The following is an 18,199-nucleotide window of genomic DNA, read 5'->3' as shown; positions in this document are numbered from 1 at the left end:
AGGAAAACAGTAAAGAAAAGAAAAAACCCCTCTTTGTTTTACATTTCTTTACCGTTTAACTTTCACTTTCTGAGTGTTTTTAATAAGGTTCTTACACGTTTTATTACACTAATAAAAGGCCGGGCGGTCTTTATCCTTCAAGCTCGGGTCCTCTACAAGGGCTTGAGAGTCTCGTGCAGTATCTTAGCTGCGCTCTTCTGGACAGATCTCAGATGTTGTTTCTGGGATCTGCCGAAGTCACTCGTCTAGCTTGGGAGTCGCTGCATGGACTGCTCTGATTACTACACGGACCACTGTTCACCCTCCACATCTTCTCGAGCTCTTCTCTGAGGCCTTGGTACTTAAAGGCAGACCTTCACAGTTTAAACGATCTGTAATTGAAACTAGACCATTTAAAGCTGCTGTCCACCTCGTCCTCATCAATCAATCAATCTTTATTTATAAAGCACTTTTCATACAAAAAAAAAATGTAGCACAAAGTGCTTTACATGGTTAAAAGCAGCCCACCCCACCCCACCCTCCAAGTCACTCCCCACACTCTCATTAACATAAACGATGTGAATGCACACATACCCCCCCCCCCCCCCCCCCCCCCCACACACACACACACACACACACACGCACACATGCACACTTAAAGAGTAAAATTGGGCTGGGTACGCATGAGCCAAGTGAGGAAACACTATAACAGGGAGCCGTCTGCACCGGGAGCCGGTCACAGACCGCAGCCTCCAGGCTGGGCACACAGCAGGAGGGAGGCAAAGAAGCCCCCCAGCCAGGCTGAAAGGACCCCAGAGCCACAGCAGCCACGGTCGGTCACAGCCCCGGTACAGAGAGCGCCCTCCGAGGAAACACTGGAGATATGACACAATAGGATATATACAGGGTAAAACGATAAAATAAATAAGAACGGGATACAATATAAATATAAATAGAGTAAGAAGATTAAAAAATGAATAAGAATAAAATCAATAAATATTAGGTAAAGCCTAAATTAATAATAGAATAACAGGATAGAATAAATAAGCATAAAATAAATAAACGTTAAGTAAAAGCTAAATTAAAAAGGTGGGTCTTGAGCCGGTTCTTAAAAACATGTACGTTCTCTGCGGCCCTGAGCTCCTCCGGCAGGCTGTTCCACAGACGAGGACCATACCACTGAAACGCTGCCTCTCCGTGAGTATGTGTCCTGACTTTAGGGACGATCAAAAGGCCAGCACCAGAGGACCTCAGGGTCCGCGAGGGTTCATATGGTAGAAGCATTTAACATTTAAAAACCAATAAAAGAACTTTAAAATCGATCCTGAAACACACGGGGAGCCAATGCAGCGATTCTAAAACCGGTGTAATGTGGGCCCGCCCTCTGGTCTTCGTCAGCACACGAGCTGCCGGGTTTTGTAAAAGTTGTAAAGGTGGAATATTCTTTTTAGGAAGACCAGAGAGCAGGGCATTACAGTAATCAATGCGACTGGTAATAAAAGCATGCATCAGCATCTCCGTGTTGACCCGAGAGAGAATAGGGCGGACTCTGGCTATATTCTTTAGATGATAAAATCCAATTTTGGTTACATGTTTAATATGTGGGAGAAAAATGCATTTAGTCAGACAATAACAAACACTGGGTGTCTGTGACAGATTCTGAGATAAAATACATTTTATCATCCATTACATGGTCACATGAGGTCACATGATATTTTAAATCTTTATACAATACTTTATATATGTTGACAATAAACCAAAAACTTGTATGAACTATAATTTTTAGGTTAAGGGTTTTTTTTTGTTGATCCTGGTCCTATAAATCATTACCTCAGTTTTGAGTGTCTTGGCAAAGGCAGTAAACACTTATGTACATGTTGTGTTTTTGTTTTGTATTTTTTAATAATAAATCCATTTTGGAATAAGAATGTAGCAGAGAGCTTCATTTCCAAAACCAAGCAAAACGTTAAGGATTTAGTTCAAGCTGTGATTGGGGTTATGTCATATCATAATATTAATGATGTTTCAATAAGGAGAGTATTGAGATTATCAGCGTGGGAAAGTGGTAGTGATGTAAAGAATAAAAAAAGCAGCCTAACAATGACACTTTCCACTGATTCCTTTGCTTCCTTACCTGAGTGAGTCCTGACGTGCATTTCTAGACTTCCTTTAAATTCTTTCATGCAGACTTGACATGTAAATTCTTTCCTTTCCTTCACATTTTAGCACTTAACCATCAATCAGGTCAATTAGGTGTCAAAACATGTTTGTGTGTCCCTATATGGAGGACGAACAGAGAACATTCAACAGGTCCAGAGACCATAACCCTGTCCACGTATATATACACACACAAACATCTTATCTCCTTTCACTGTGTGCAGCTGTCACAAAGCAGCAATCAGTGGCTTTGCGATCTTTGTTTCTTGGACCCAACTGGCACCTCTTTCTCTTCTGCTGTGTGCTTCTTTCCTGTTGCCAGATCGGAGCACTTTTTGTCCCTCCACACCTTCCCATTGCTTTAGTGATGTAGGTTGGTAGGGTCGGGGTACCTTCCAGTCGACTGTTCATGTGAGGTGTCACAAGCGACATCAATCATGTTGTACCAAAGCACCGTGGGCCACCTTTGCGTCTGGCATTTGCAAATGTAGTTGCCAACCATCTGGTCCATAGTATCTACTCCTCCTTTGGTCTGGTTGTAGAAGAGAACTGCTTCTGGTTTTTGCTTCGGGCTGTTTTCATCCTCCATCTCGCTGTGGTGCATTGTGCTGAGCAGCAGAACAGCCGTTCCCTTTTTTCTCCCATAGCTGATCATGGTCACACTGCCATTGAACCCATATTCAGTGCCGTGGACCTCTCTAGACCTGGAAGCCTTCATAACTGGAGGAGTGTCTGGCTTGTTCTGTCGCAAAGTTCCCACAATAGTAAGACCCTTCTCCAGGAGATGCTCTGCAAGAGGCACACTGGTGAAGACACAACTGATGGACAATGTTTTCCCCCAGATTCTTCTGGATGTCTTCCCCTGGTTGTCTCCCTAGGTACATGATCCCATCAATTGCATATGGGGTGGGTGCATCACACACCCAAAAGATTTTAATGCCATACTTGGCAGGTAGATGTCTAAGGGGGACAGTCAGAGATGCGAAGAATTAAAGGTTCATAGAAGATTCCATAGGAACTGCTCCGGGTCATTTTTGACACCACTTGTGAAAGAGTGAGGTAGTGATACAAAAACTGCAATTTACTTAAATTAATGAAAAAAATACATAATTATCAAAATGGTCTCATCTCACAAACTCATTTTATGAGGAATACCTGGAATATGAATATATTACACTGGACTGAGGTGAAGCTTGTCCAAGGAACAGTTTAGCAAATATAGAGAAGTATAGCTATAACAAAGGCATGTTAATAATAGAGTCTGAAACTTTTGTCATCATCAAGCCTCTCCAACAGTCACTGGACCCATCTGTAGCAGTTGTCACTATGGAAACTTCAACCACAGATGCCACAGAGGTCAGGTCTCTCTCCAGAGAAGAATCAGTCTACTTGTTCTTATTATTAATGATGCAGAATAATCATATAGAAATAAAAAACCTGAAGTTGTGCGCTATTTGAGCATGTTGCCTGACTAAAGGACTCGGCAAGAGACATCTGTCTCTCCCTAGCAGCACCTGTCCCTCTCCTCCTCTTCAGTTCGCCTCAACATAAGCTCATCATATTCTGTGATATGATTTGAGGTGTTTGACGAGGTTAGTGGTGTTGCCACCGCGTCTTGGCTGTTTGTGGAGGTAAAATACGTCCACACATGACTCCGTCACACACACATTGTTGTGAGTGCGCACGCCAAGGGGCTGCGACACATTTATACAGCCATATTTTGCATATGACTGTGAAATGTGTAAGAAGAAGTAGTTCCTTCTAATTTAGACGATCCGAATGATATAGTTTCTTTCCACTGTGTTCCTGTTAAAGAAAAACTACAAATTTTCCCCAAAGTACTAAAATATCAATATTTTAATACGAGAATCGATTCTAGAACATAAATTACTGGTAAAAAAAAAGTCAATATTTCAATATGCCACTAACGGGCAGCTGACCCAATCAACTCAATATGGAAAATGATAAACGCACATTGGCCCTCTCAATGGGAAATTTGAGTATTTAAAACATAACAAGATGGAACAATCGACCAACATAAAGTATTATGCACGTTGTGCAAGAAGGAATTTTCTTTTCACCGAAGCACCTCCAGCTTAAAATATTAGTGTATACTTACTTATTAGTACATAGTTTTTTTAAGGTATATTTCACAGCAGAGAACCTGTGCTAAAAGATTGAAGAAAACTACACAAATCCTCTTTGAATTTAAGCATACATTCTTTGTGTTTATTCTGCATTTACTTCATTATATTGCATAAATGTCAGTTACAAGCTTAAATATAAAGTTGAAAAAAAATGTATATGCAACCAGGCTGTTGATCAAGTATATGCCATTAATCGTGATTAATTACAGAAAATTGTGAGATTAATTAAGGTTTGTTTTTTTTAATCTACTGACAGCAATAGTTTGTTTATACAACATGTCTAAGAAATATGGACCAGAGCCAGAGTTACTCAGCGCAATGTTTACTGTGTCCTGACTTCTTAGTTCTTTGGGGGAAATTCCCAACAATTATTAACTCGTCCAGCAGAACACGGCTCTTTACTCTGCCTTCACATCGTGCTTTCATTGCTGCAAAATGTGTCTCAGGACTCTTGGATTTGTCCTCGTTTTGTTTCCTGGATTGCTTCAAGGTAAGAAGATTCAATTCTGTTATAGTTTGTAAATGTGAGACTTATGTGGGATTTTAAACAATTTTCTTTATTGTACATCAGCACAGGGTTGTGATCCTCCCAGACTGGTTCATGGTAACTTTCTCCCCAGACAAGAGGCTTACTCTGACAGAACCACGATCACTTATTCCTGTGATAACGGATATAAACCTGTAGTGGAGGGTTGGTGGGCAACCAGTACCTGTGAACGTGGGAAATGGTCTCATGAACCGCAATGTATAGGTAGGTCAGTCCCGGGAATGGTGAATTCTTTTACCATCTTTTACCAAAGATGAAAATGAAATTCTGTTCTTAAGGAACAATGTAATTAGTTTAGATTTGCTAAAAAAAAAAAATCAACTCAATTGAGGAAAAAGAACGATGAAATCTGATTATTTCAGTAAATAAATATAAAAAGCAATAAAATCCAATTGAAGAATTGTGAAGTTTAATTTAATGTTTTTGTGTCAAGTATAAAAAAATTATATTATCGTATTTTTTAAGAATTACAAACTAGGAATTTCAGTCTCTCACAAGGAATAATAACGAAAACTTTCTTCCAGTAATTCCTTGAATTAACTATTCACAACATTTAATGCGGCATGTTGCTGTTCGCAATCAGAAAGTTGTAATTATAGTTACTCTGTAAAATCTCAAAGTGTTGATGGTGACTCTGGTCTGTTCTTCCTCAGATGAAAGCGCCTGTTTTGGACCAACTATTCCCAATGGAAAGTACCCTAAAAACTCAAACGGCTGGTATGAGGATGGAAGTACACTAACGATAACATGCGATGGAGGATTTGAGCACCAAAACCAGATCAACACCACTACCTGTGGAAATGGAAAATGGTCCTCTGCACCAGTCTGTGAGAGTAAGTCTGCCACATGTTTGACTCCAGTTAGCTGTTCAACACTTTTTTTCTGCTTCTATTCATGACTTTTTATTTTTACAGGAAGTATGAGTGCATGCAGTGCACCTCCTAAAATCCCCCATGCAGTCATCATTCATGGATACCAGGAAGTGTTTGCAGCAGGTTCAGAAGTGCAGTATGAGTGTGAAGATGGATACACTGCACACACCGAGAAATCTGTTTGTATACAGGGAAACTGGACACCAGTGCCAACATGCAGTAAGTGGTCATGAGTTAAAATTCTTGACTCACTATAACATAATATTATAATAATATAGTAGCCACGTAGTACAGATCAATGGTGTGACTTGATCTTCACGGAAGAGCATTTAGGCACCATTATTGACAAGTTTGTACCAATAACTCCTCTCAACCTGCAGACAGAGGAAGTATTAAACCATTTATTTATTCTCTTTATAAAATATAGATATACCTTGTAGCAATGTTTTGAAAACACTCATTCACACATCTTTCTTTATTTTGACTGACAAACAAGACTTGCAAATCATTAGTTATAGAACAACACCAGTTAGTAAGCCACAAAAGAAATACAAATGAAAATTGGGGGTGGACTCAAACCATGAAGTAGCCTGGGAGAGAAACAGAATAGGAATGTCCTTAAAGCAAGCACATGTGTATAGTGTTGTGGAGGTGAAGAGAGTGTCAGACAGGGTCCATCCATCCATGCATCCATCCATCTTCTTCCGGGGCCGGGTCACGGGGGCAGCAGCCCAAGCAGAGAAGCCCAGACCTCCCTCTCCCCAGCCACCTCCTCTAGATTATCCGAGGGAATACCAAGGCGTTCCCAGGCCAGCCGACAGATATAATCTCTCCAGCGTGTCCTGGGTCTGCCCCGGGGCCTCCTCCTGCTGGGACATGCCTGGAACACCTCACCCAGGAGGCGCCCATGAGGCATCCTTGTCAGATGCCCGAACAACCTCAACTGGCTCTTTTCGATGTGGAGGAGCAGCAGCTCTACTCAGAGCCCCTCGCGGATGGCTGAACCTCTCACCCTATCTCTAAGGGAGAGGCCAGCCACCCTTCAGAGGAAGCTCATTTTCGCCGCTTGTATCCCCGATCTCGTTCTACTACCCACAGCTCGAGTAGGGACGTAGATCGACCGATAAATTGAGAGCTTCGCTTTTACGCTCAGCTCTCTCTTCACCACGATGGACCGGTGCAGCGTCTGCATCACTGCGGCCGCAGCACCAATCCGTCTGACAATCTCTCGCTCCCTTCTCCCATCACTCGTGAACAAGACCCCGAGATACTTGAACTCCTACACTTGGGGCAGGAACTCATCCCCGACCCGGAGTGAGCACTCCACCCTTTTCCGGCTGAGAACCATGTTCTCAGATTTGGAGTTGCTGATCCTCATTCCTGCCGCTTCACACTCGGCTGCGAACCGTTCCAGTGCATACTGGAGGCCTTCACCCGATGAAGCCAACAGGACCACATCATCTGCGAAAAGCAGAGATGAGATTCTGAGGCCACCTAAGTAAAAGCCCTCCGCCACTTGGCTGTGCCTACAAATCCTGTCCATAAAAGTTATGAACAGAATCGGTGACAAAGGGCAACCCTGGCAAAGCCCATCACCCACGGGAAACAAGTCTGACTTATTACCGACTATGCAAACCAAGCTCTTGCAACGGTTGTATAGGGATCGAATGGCCCATAGCAATGGGCCAGACAACGCGTACTCCCGCAGCACCTCTATGTCTCAATGAAATATATGCAGCATGTACCATATAACTAATGAGTTATCTGTTCTCATCAAGTAGAGGAACTACTGGACATCAGGGAGGTACAGCTAGCAGCAGGACTCATTTATAAGTCAAAGAAGTTTATAAAGTGATTTCACTAACAAGGACCACATCCTTGGTAACAATGGGCGATGGGGGATAAGGAAGTGTGAATAGTGCTGCAGTTTGGGGAAGGCCTTTTTTTTTTCTTTTTTTTTTGGCCTGTCCCGTTTGGCTCTTTTGCCATCAGAATTGTTGTCTAAAGGCAAAGAAAGATGCCCAACGGATTTACTTTACCAAACTGACCATCCCAGCCTTGCCGTAATGGTCCATTTGATTCACCTTTTATTGTTTATTTTATTTTCACTTACTGAATACGGGACAGACTTGACTGGGGGAAAGGAGGGGAGAAAGAAAGAGGGAAAGAGAAACAGCTGAGAAGAGGGACGGGGGAGAAGGGCAAAAGACAAAAACCAACAGAACGGGCAGAGAAAAAAAAAATGCATATATCAATCACCTGGATCACCTGCTGAGAAAGAAAAAAGAAAACAAGCAGAAGAGAACAAGAGTAATAGAATAAACAACATCACAATGATATATGGGAATATGACAGTAAATACTAAATGTTAAACATTATTGTGCAGCACATAAGATCAACAGAACACAGTGTGCTTTGAGGTAGGAGCCAAAAAGGGTGTAGTTTGTGGGTGTGATCACCCGTGTGTACACCTGTGAGCATGGACGCGTTTGTTTTTTGTTTTTTAAAAGGTTCCTTCATGTAATAATCTGCTAGAGGGTGTGGGGGGGCCACAGCCCCGTCCTCCAGGGCGTGAAGCAGGTGTGGAGATCAAAACTCCAGATATCCAGAGGCCCCCAGAACACAAGAGACCAAGGAAGACCAACAGAGGGGCAGCCGCGCCACTGTCCCGGAAAGAGCTGAGGAGAGTCCCAGATGAGGGCTCACTCAGCAGCCGCGGAGCAGAAGCCAGGGGGAGTTGCAGTGACGCGCCCGTGAGCTCCGCCGGCAGCCAGCCGCGCCTGAGTGACCGAGCCCCAGGCCGGGAGGCCGGGGGCACCCCCCCTCCGAAGTGGCCCGAGCGAGCCCCAGGCCCCGATAAGCGGCCGCCAAGGAGTGAGCCGGTGTGTACCTGGACGCCCATCCCCGGACACAAAGAACCACCAACGCACCGATGTCTGAGGGGGTCCACCACTGGCAGGGGAAGTGGTGGTAGGGGGAGATAGGCCTCCAAACCTTGCAGCATCCACACTTGTTCCAGTTGCCCCCAAATCACCACAAAACAGTTTGTTATGGTTACAAAACACACAATGAAGTAACTTAAACAAATGTTAATGTGGAATAAAAGTAAAACATGAGGAATAAAAGCAGTCTGGCTCTTTAAGAACAGAGAGGATTTTCCTCTGTAGGTTTATCTTTGAATGCAGTGAATCAGTCCTCACTGATAAAGTTTATGGATCTGAGCTTCTAACTGACAAACTATCTGCTTCTTTTTTAGGCTGTACTGTATCTGAATTTCAATATTTTGTAAGTGTTATTCTTTGATTTATTTTCAAACAAATATAGTTTCTTTGAAATAAATGTGCTTGATGTTTTTCACTCAGCTGTTGTTTGTTTGTGTTTTAATCAGCCTGATTGCAGAAGATTCGGAGAATCCTACTGACAACACAACCTTTCTGAAACACTTCAACCAGAACCTGCAGAGCAACAATGAAACATGTTTCTTTTCTTTGTCAAGTTTTGGGGCTGATTGTTCTCTAAACACCAAACTGTCCATAAATGATTTGAACTTTTCATGCACTCAGTACATGATGTGTACATTGAATCCATAAAGTGTCGATGGCTGGCTGAGGTCTGAATAAAATGTTTCGTCATCAGAGACGTCTTTGTATTGCTTTGTCTGCTAACTGTGTAGAACAGTTCTTTTACTATGCACACCAAAATATTATTTAATAAATAACAATAACGGAAACACTATAGTAAGCAGACAGGAACAAGTTTATTGATTTGTTTTACTTCATGATGGTGTTGGCTTTGGTTAGTGACCAAAAGCATGCAGAAGATTCAGTAAGAGCATAGGGAGATATTTTATTTTAAGCCAACATGAAAATAATCTCAGGAAATAATTTAAACAGATATTATTAACACATTTATATTTAAACAAAGATTTTTAGTAGATATTTGTCCAACTGATATTTAGGCTTAAAATGTCAGAGGTCTGTGATGGCACAAAAACACTCATTTGGTGTCCTGGTCCAAGAAACAGGAGCAGAAGATTTAAAGAACTGACCATCAGACACAGAGAAAGTTCTTATATCCAACCCAACATTTGAGCCAAGCCCAAAGATTCTTGTGCTTCACAATATCAAAAGCAGAAAGCAGCTAATGTCCAAAATAATGAGGGCTGTGATATCTCCTGAATCTAATGTGAGTCACAAATAATCGATCACCTTCAACAAAGCTTTTTCAGAACTATGAAAAGCTCTGAAGTCTGACTGAAATAGTTGCTGTATCTCATTTGAGAAGAAGTCATAACAAAATCACTTTTCCCAACACTTTTGACATTAATTTACAATTTGTAATTTATGTTAACAGGACAATGATTTCTTAGACTCAGCATAAAGGTTGAATTTTTATGTGTAAACCCTGAAATACAGTATTCTTAAAACATGCAGTGCTTTAAAAAATTATTTTCATATTGTAATATTCAACAAAGATATCCTGAGTAAATACAAAATCCACTTTAAAAATGACGATTTCATTTATTAAGAGATATAAAGCTATTCAAACCCACCTGCCCCTGTGTGGAAAAAGTAAAAGCAATTAGATCAGATTAGATGATTGGAGTGGAGCAATGATGTCAGCACTGACTAGGACACCGTGAAAAAGTGGAAGTGACGTGATGAACAGACTAGCAGCCAAACAGCCAAGAAAGCAGACAGATGAACACTTACAGATCGTCCTTACTGAACATACACATGATAACGTAGGTGTAAGTGTAAAGATGTATACAAGTGTAAGTATACTGAATTAAACTGAACTGAATTAATACGCCACAACTGCAGACAGACTGACGACCTGTCCAGGGTGTATCCTTCTCTCACCCTTGGATCGGGCCCAGCACCTCCTTTCTCCACTTAATGTACTCATAACATGTCATCTTCATTCTTTATTATATCTTATCATGGCAGCCTCTGAGTCCTGCATTTGGACCCTAATGAATAAGCTCACAGTGACTAAGATGCAGAAATGTTTCACAGCTCACTTTTGCATGTACTAAATGCGTGGTACAGCCACTAATTTGATGTGACATTAAAGTTTCAATCCCATGGCTGTTAAGCTGTGGCCTGTTAAAGGCATCACGGTGACCGAGTCCCTACTTGAACTTTTTCTAAAATAAACTCGGCCACAGGTTTATAAAATCCAGCACTCAGGCATGCAGACGTCAACAAACATTGTGAAAGAATGAGTCGCTCTCAGGAGCTCAGTGATAGGATAGGATGCACCACCCGTGCAACACGTCCAGTTGTGAAATTTCTTTGCTGCTAAATATTTTACACTTAGCTGTTATTGGTATTATAACAAAGTGGAAGTGATTGGGAACGACAGCAACTCGGCCACAGAGTGGTAGGCCATCTAAAATGACTTTGAAATTTGGACTGTAAATAGTTTCATTGATTTGATGTTTCAAAGTAAATATTTCGAGTCGCTTCAGAGAAAATGTCCCAAACACAACATCCACTGTGTGATTAATAAAATCAATGCAAAATATGTGTTGCTCTATTCATTCAATACGCACTGAAATAATAAATGTCATGAATAATGTAATTTGAAATCACTATGTTTAAACCAAACTAATCGGCAAAGTAAAACCAACAATTTTCTCTTCATTTTCTGGGTGATGAGAAGTTTTGTAGACATCGGGAAGATGTTGGTGTGTGCATGAAATCAACAGATGTAACGATATGTAACAAAAGCACTGAGAAAAGAAGCTGTGGAAAACCCCAGTCTCGATAAATTAGCTGTAAAAGAAAGAAGTTCATGAGTTTTAGATCAGAGCTCTAACATTTATATATATTTTATTATATATATATATTTATTTATATATATATAAATAAATATATATAAATATATTTATTATATATATATATTTATATTTATATATACTGGTTTTTCTCCCGTTCTTTCTCAAAAGTTGTTTTGGATGTGTACGAACTTTTTTCCATCCCACAAAATGGGAAGGGCCAAGGTGATTGCACAAACTTTCGGATGACAGTTGTGATAAGTAGCTGGTTCTCATGTGGATTACCTTTAACTGCTGGTGCTGCTTTGTTGTTGGACGATTTAAAAATGTGCATCAAATATTTTGCATTTGCTCTTCTTTGGTTTCCTGGAGTGCTGCACGGTGAGAACAACAAGTAACTTCACAGAAAAACATTTACACTGGTTGATAATGTTTTGCACTTACTTCAGTGTTGTGTTTCAGCACAGAGCACCACACAGGCCTGTGATGCTCCCACACTGGACGGTGGCTTCTTTGCCCCAAAGCAAGAGACTTACTCTCAGGGCACCAAGCTGAGCTACACCTGCAACGAAGGACGCATGCTAGCAATGAAGGGTTGGTGGGCAACCAGCACATGTCACAATGGAAAATGGTCTCATCAGCCACAGTGTATAGGTAAGTCCTGCCAATAGCTCTTCTTTCTTTGCTCACCCACTTAAAGAAATCTGGTCGCCTTCTTTCCAAGATCCTTAAACTGCTAATCTTAAAAGTAGAGAGGGTGTCTGTCTCCTCAATCTAAACTGGGAGCAGGTTCCACAAAAGAAGGGCCTGATAGATGAAAGTGCTGCCTCCCATTCTACTTTTAGAAACTTTAACTCTTTATTTAAGACCTTTTATGTCAGAGGAGGAGTGTCAAATTTAATTCTGCATTTTAAAGGAGCCAATAAAGGGAAGATGATACAGGAGACATATGATGATAGTACTCTTGCTATAGCAATTTGGATTAACTGCAAAGTATCTGTAAGTATCCGGTTGGACACCACAGTCTGCACACTATGATGAAAACTATTGGTCAACCAAATTAATACTGGTCAACACAGAACAAATTTGAGACCAATGCTGTTAATAAAGGCATTTTATGTAATTTGTTTACAGTAGCAGGTCCTCACTTTTCTTTGATCCATAACTCAACTCACAGGAGTTTTTATGATTAGTGTTTAAGGACTGTAGGTTTTGTGGGTTTGATCCTGTGAATAAGCTACAAACAAACGGCCCTGCTCTGGGATTAATAACGTTTTTGAGTCTAAATCTAATTTTACAGAAAGCATGAATGCGTGCAGCGTGCCTCCTAAAATCCCCCATGCAGTCATCGTTCATCAGGACTACCAGGAAGTGTTTGCTGCAGGTTCAGAAGTGCAGTATGAGTGTGAGGATGGATACACTGCAGAGGGAGCACACAACACAAAATCTGTTTGTACACAAGGAAGCTGGACACAAGGCCCGACCTGCAGTAAGTGGACATGAATTAAACTTCTTGACACACTATAACATAATATAATAATAATATAGTATCCATGTAGTATAGATCAATGATGTGTCTTGATCTTTACAGAAGTGCATTTAAGCACCATTACTGACAAATTTGTAACAATAACTCCTCTCAACCTGCAGGCAGAGGAAGCATTAAACCATTAAACCATTTTCTTGATCATTAATATGCAAATTGTCATGACCATTGATCAACAACTACTGATCAAAAACCATTGATCAATGGCTATGAGTAGCATTCACAGAGAGTTGGGGAATGGCTGCAATCACAGCACTGAAAGATGCTGAAAGATGTACCCTTAGGCTCCCCCCTCAAATCAGAGATGGTCTTTCCCTTTTCACGTAAATGGCCTCCTTCACACCCCACTCAAACCAGCGTTCCTCCTGGAACGCCAGGAAGTGAACCCCCTCATGTCCACTAGCATGTAGGTGTTAATAGACTGCAGAGTCCTGGCCTGACACTTTCACTCTTTGATGTACCAGCAAAAGAACTGTGATAATGCAGGTGGAAAAGTAAAGATGCAACGAATAGAAGTAGTAGTGGAGATACCTTGGGTCAACCAAAATAACAGATGGTGCAAAAGAGAAGTGAAGAAGATTGCATGCAGGGTGGAGTGGGTGGAGGTGACTGTCTTGTAGTGAACTCTGACACAATGATAGCAGCAAGAGAGAAAAGGAAGGTTTACCAGACAGTAGTGATACCAGCTCTGATGTATGGCACTGATAAAAAGACAGGAGCTGGAGGCATCAGAGTTGATTTTCATTAGGAGTGCCCAGGAACAAGATTTGACGAAATGAGTGCATCATAGGAACAGCTCAGGTTGCTCAATTTGGAGATGAAGTCAGAGATCTAAGATGCTGAAAATGGAGCTGCCAAGCAGGGAGAAAAGAGGAAGACCTCAGCTCATGGACGTGGTGCAAGAGGAGATGCAGAGGGTTGTTGTGACAGAAGAGGATACTGGGGACAGGATGATTCACTGTGATCACATATCAGGGAGGTACAGCTGGCAGCAGGACTGATTTGTAAGTCAAAGAAGTTTATAAAGTGAAGCTGACTGATGTGTTGTCTGTATATGTGCGTTATCTGCTCTGTATCCTGCAGCATCTTCTAGCACCTCTGATTCAAATAACAGAGACAACAGTCTTATACCAATAAACAGTAAGTTGCTCACAACCTTTCCACTTAATCAGCATATACATCAAATTCAGTTTATATATTTAATTTAGTTATATGAATGACAACAAGCAGCTGGATTGGAGTTAGAAGCCAGCGTTAATGAATGAATGAATCGTTGATCACTGCAGAAATGATTGATGTTGATTGGTTCAGCACGTTGTACAGGAATTCAAAGATTTGGAAAACTAAACAGCTGAGTAAACAATGATCATTTTGTTACACTCACTTTCTTTTATTTTAGTTCAGTCGTGTGGAGCCCGCCCATACATTGAAAATGCTGTAATTGTGGAAGAAGGTCCAATGCATTTGAAATACCAGTGCAATCGTTATTACAAACTAGCTGGTCCAGAGGCTGTGAGTTGTTACAGTGACGCTCACTGGTCCAAACTGCCCACCTGTGAAGGTATCAAAAAAATAATTTTCACTCTAAAAGTTTATTAAAAATGTTCTTAAAATTCTTTTTATGTTTGGTTTTTACTTCTTGTTGTTTTTGCAGAAGCGTTCTGTGTGGTGGATCCTGCTAGATATGCTCGTTATGGTCTTGTAAAAACTTCACCTGAATACATGCGGGAAGGAGAGACGAAGCCTTTCCCTTGTACAACAAAAGACTATTATATCAATGTTCGGTGCACTAATAGAAGAATATTTCTGAGCACATGTAAGTATATAAAGGATCTCTTGTTTTTCTTTCAGTTTCTTTTTTCCTGTAACAGCTAACATACATAAAACTTCATTCTCCAGGATCTAATTAACACATCATTTCAAGAAGAATAGTAAGAGAAAACCAGTAAATAAACATTTCCCACACAGGAACATAATGAAATAGAAACCTAACATTGCTGATTTGTGAAAGGCTGCAGCTGATGTTTGCCTATAGAGTCGTTCCCAACTTCCAACAGCCAAACTCATGTCATGTCAGAGACATTATTAGACAAATATTGAGATAAATATAGAGATATAGGTATAAATACAAACATAAATATATATATAAATATAAAATATGTGTGCAAATATATGCTATGGTGTACAAAAGTAACAGAGTGCAGTTAGGTGTGTTTGTTCTGCATGTGTGGATCTGACCCAAGTGGATGAATTAAAGAGTCTGATAGCAGCAGGAAGGAACGGCCTCCTGTAACGTTCCCCTCAGACAGTGAACTTGAAGAAATCTGTTCCTGAAACTGCTCTTCAGATTGTGCAGTGTGTTATGGAGGGAGTGGGAGTCATTGTCTATGATTGCAAGCAGTCTTGACAGCAAATGATAATATGGAATAAAAGTAAAACATGAAGAATAAAAGCAGTCTGGCTCTTTAAGAACAGAGAGGATTTTCCTCCACAGGTTTATCTTTGAATGCAGTAAATCCGTCCTCACTAATAAAGTTTATTGGGTCTGAGCTTCTAACTGACAAACCCACTTTGTTGCTTTTGTCTCATTATGTTTAGGTTGTCCAACAGCTGACATTTTTTATGTAAGTGTAATTCTTTGATTTACTTTTCAAATATATACATTTCAAAGAAGGATATTAAATTGTAAGTAACATTTACACAGCAGTTTGAAAAATATTGTTTTATTTGTAATTTAATCAGGAAGTGTGCAGAGTATTCAGAGAACCCAACTGACAACACGACCTTTCTGAAACACTTCAACCAGAATCTGCAGAGCAACAACGAAACATGTTTCTTTTCTTTGTACAGTTTTAGTGCTGATTGCTCTTTAAACACCAAACTGTCCATAAATGTTTTGAACTTTGAATGCACTCAATACATGATGTGCACACTGAATCCCTAAATTGTTGACAGCTGGCTGAGGTTTGAATTCAATGTTTCATCATCAGAGACGTCTTTGTTTTGCTTTGTCTGCTAAAAGAGTGGAGCTGGGGGGTTTGTACATACCTAGAACATCTACAAATGACTGTTTAAATATTGAAACTAGTCTTTTAGGCAGTTTTCGAGTAGAGGTTTGGATTGTGAGTTCTACACAATGAACACTTTCATAGATGCTGCAATGTCAAATTCTTCATGTGTGTACATGCACAGACCACATGTGCATGTACATGTACCACAATTTGTTATTCTAATTTTAAAAATGTAATACATATAAATTCAATACAGTTTTTAATAGACACCGTTCAGAACACAGCCTGTGCCTGATTCTCATACTTGTATTCGTTTAGTCATAATGTGGAAAATTTTCAGGAAAAAAGCAGATGAGCAAATCTGTAGCTGCCACCTGTCCTCTAGGCTTCACCTCCGCAAAACCTGTGTCTCTGAACTGGATCTCAACAGTATTTGTGGTCTCATAAGCTCTCCTGTGAATTTTAGTTTGCATACTAGTTTGCATGCTTGGAATTATTATTATTACAGGCTTTTCCACAATAGATATAAAAGTAAAAGTTAGTAAACCTCTATTAAAGTCTGTTGTTTCTTAGATTCAGCAATGAAACTGAATTTAAAACAAAACATAGATGACATTCTGTCACCTCGGCAAACACCATGATCTCACTGCCTAAAGTCATTCAGTAACTCTTATTGGAGAGTGTTCATTAACATCTTTCACTAAATATCAAAGTTTTCTACCTGCCCTAGTTTAAATTATAAAAGAAATTATTATGCATGAGAATCTCTAGAATGTTGAATACTTTTCCATTAAACAGTCATCTTCTACTTTAGTTAGGGTTTTTAACAACCATTTATTAAACTTATATTTTGCTTTTGCTTTATTTTTTACTGCAATTTCTGTACAGTAGCTTTTATAGTGTTAAATCAGTATATGCTACAAAATAAAAGCCTTTCCTTTACAGTAGGTTTGTAGGCATTTTATTTTGAATTGCTCCAATCATGGCACTTCAAAGGAACAGCCCGTGATGTCAGAGTGAACATTCTACTGGAAAAATCCTTAAATAGGAGAGAAACTCAACCAACTTTAGTGGATCTCGGATGGCAGAAACACACAACAACCTGGTTGTTAAAACTAAGATAAGGCAGACGCAGAGAAACGCAGACACAAACGCTGAACCATCGACAATGGCAGAAGCACAAACGAAAATGGTCATTGCAACAATGAAAACAACAATCCTGCAAGGACCAAAAAATGAGCTTGAAAAACCCGGAAAACCAAATACTGAAAAATCTCCCGTGGCACAAGCTCAAACAGAAACGGTCAAGAAAACAAAGAAAGCAAAAAAACAGCAAAGAGTGGCTGAAGAGCCAAGAAGACCGTTTACTCAGGCAACATCAGTCCAACATCAGTCCAATCCCAGATTTAGACCCCATCAGGGCGCAGTCCAGTATAATCCATGGGACGAGATTGCTGCTCTCAAACAGCAACTGCAAGCCTCCCAAAACTATCAGAACGACATTTATTGGCAAATGGTTGGTGCTAACAAGAGGGCCTCTTATCACCAGTTTCAGCAGAGCAAACTTCATGCACAAATGTACGACAACAACAGAAATCATGAGGAAACAATTAAAGACCTCATAGAGCAGCTGGAAGAGGCTTCTAGAAATAAGCCCGATAACAAGAGTGAAACAGAGGCTCTCACAAATGACAATCAAGCAATTGAAACTGGATGAGGTGATGCTATCCCTGCAGGACCAAATCAGCCACCCTACCACAGAGCAGTGTGTGGAGTCTGCCACTCCAACCGCAGGCACTTCACACGCCGACTCTGTAGGCCTAAAGTCCTCTAAGGAGGCTGAATTGGAGGTCCAATGTAGGAATCAACGAGAGCAGATAGAGATGCTCCAGAAACAGCTGAAAGAGCAGGCCATTAAACATAGCCAGGAGAAGGAGTCACTCAAGACAGAAATCAGTGACCTGAAATCCCAGCTGCTTTCCAACAAGGCCCTTCATGATTTGAAGGTAGAGTCTCTTGACCAAGAGCTGAAAGAAGCCAGAGCTTCCTACCTTGAAGTCACAAAGAAGCAAAAAGAACAAAATTCTGCCGATGCAAATAAAATGCAAAGATCCGAGCTTCTGAAAGAAAATGGCACTGGAGGACAGGAGAAGATAGA

General features: G+C 40.6%; 1 protein-coding gene across 2 annotated transcripts; it reads left to right on the top strand.

Annotated features, from left to right (window-relative positions):
• The first annotated feature begins 4,656 nt into the window (after positions 1-4,656).
• Positions 4,657-16,993, top strand: LOC106676020 (complement factor H-related protein 1). Of its 2 annotated transcripts, XM_023154360.2 has the most exons (9): positions 4,657-4,773; positions 4,855-5,034; positions 5,484-5,663; positions 5,745-5,921; positions 14,114-14,170; positions 14,430-14,591; positions 14,685-14,846; positions 15,629-15,654; positions 15,773-16,979. In XM_023154360.2, exons 1-9 carry the CDS (start codon positions 4,719-4,721, stop codon positions 15,803-15,805), a joined length of 1,032 nt encoding a protein of 343 aa, XP_023010128.1. In that variant the 5' UTR covers positions 4,657-4,718; the 3' UTR covers positions 15,806-16,979. The 2 variants fall into 2 exon arrangements, with proteins under 2 accessions (XP_023010128.1, XP_076732488.1); XM_076876373.1 differs by lacking the exons at positions 4,657-4,773; positions 4,855-5,034; positions 5,484-5,663; positions 5,745-5,921 and adding exons at positions 11,726-11,865; positions 11,947-12,138; positions 12,785-12,973 and having other exon boundaries at positions 15,773-16,993.
• The last annotated feature ends 1,206 nt before the right edge of the window (positions 16,994-18,199 follow it).

Source organism: Maylandia zebra, linkage group LG18 (genome assembly GCF_041146795.1).
Source record: "Maylandia zebra isolate NMK-2024a linkage group LG18, Mzebra_GT3a, whole genome shotgun sequence".
NCBI lineage: Eukaryota > Metazoa > Chordata > Actinopteri > Cichliformes > Cichlidae > Maylandia > Maylandia zebra.
This window is presented reverse-complemented; position numbering and strand designations above follow the sequence as displayed.

Excerpts from the sequence above, each read along its gene's own strand:
- LOC106676020 (XM_023154360.2), top strand. The coding sequence starts at position 4,719 with ATGTGTCTCAGGACTCTTGGATTTGTCCTCGTTTTGTTTCCTGGATTG. Across the intron at positions 14,592-14,684 it reads CAAACTGCCCACCTGTGAAG|AAGCGTTCTGTGTGGTGGAT; the intron begins GTATCAAAAAAA and ends TTGTTTTTGCAG. Across the intron at positions 14,847-15,628 it reads AAGAATATTTCTGAGCACAT|GTTGTCCAACAGCTGACATT; the intron begins GTAAGTATATAA and ends CATTATGTTTAG.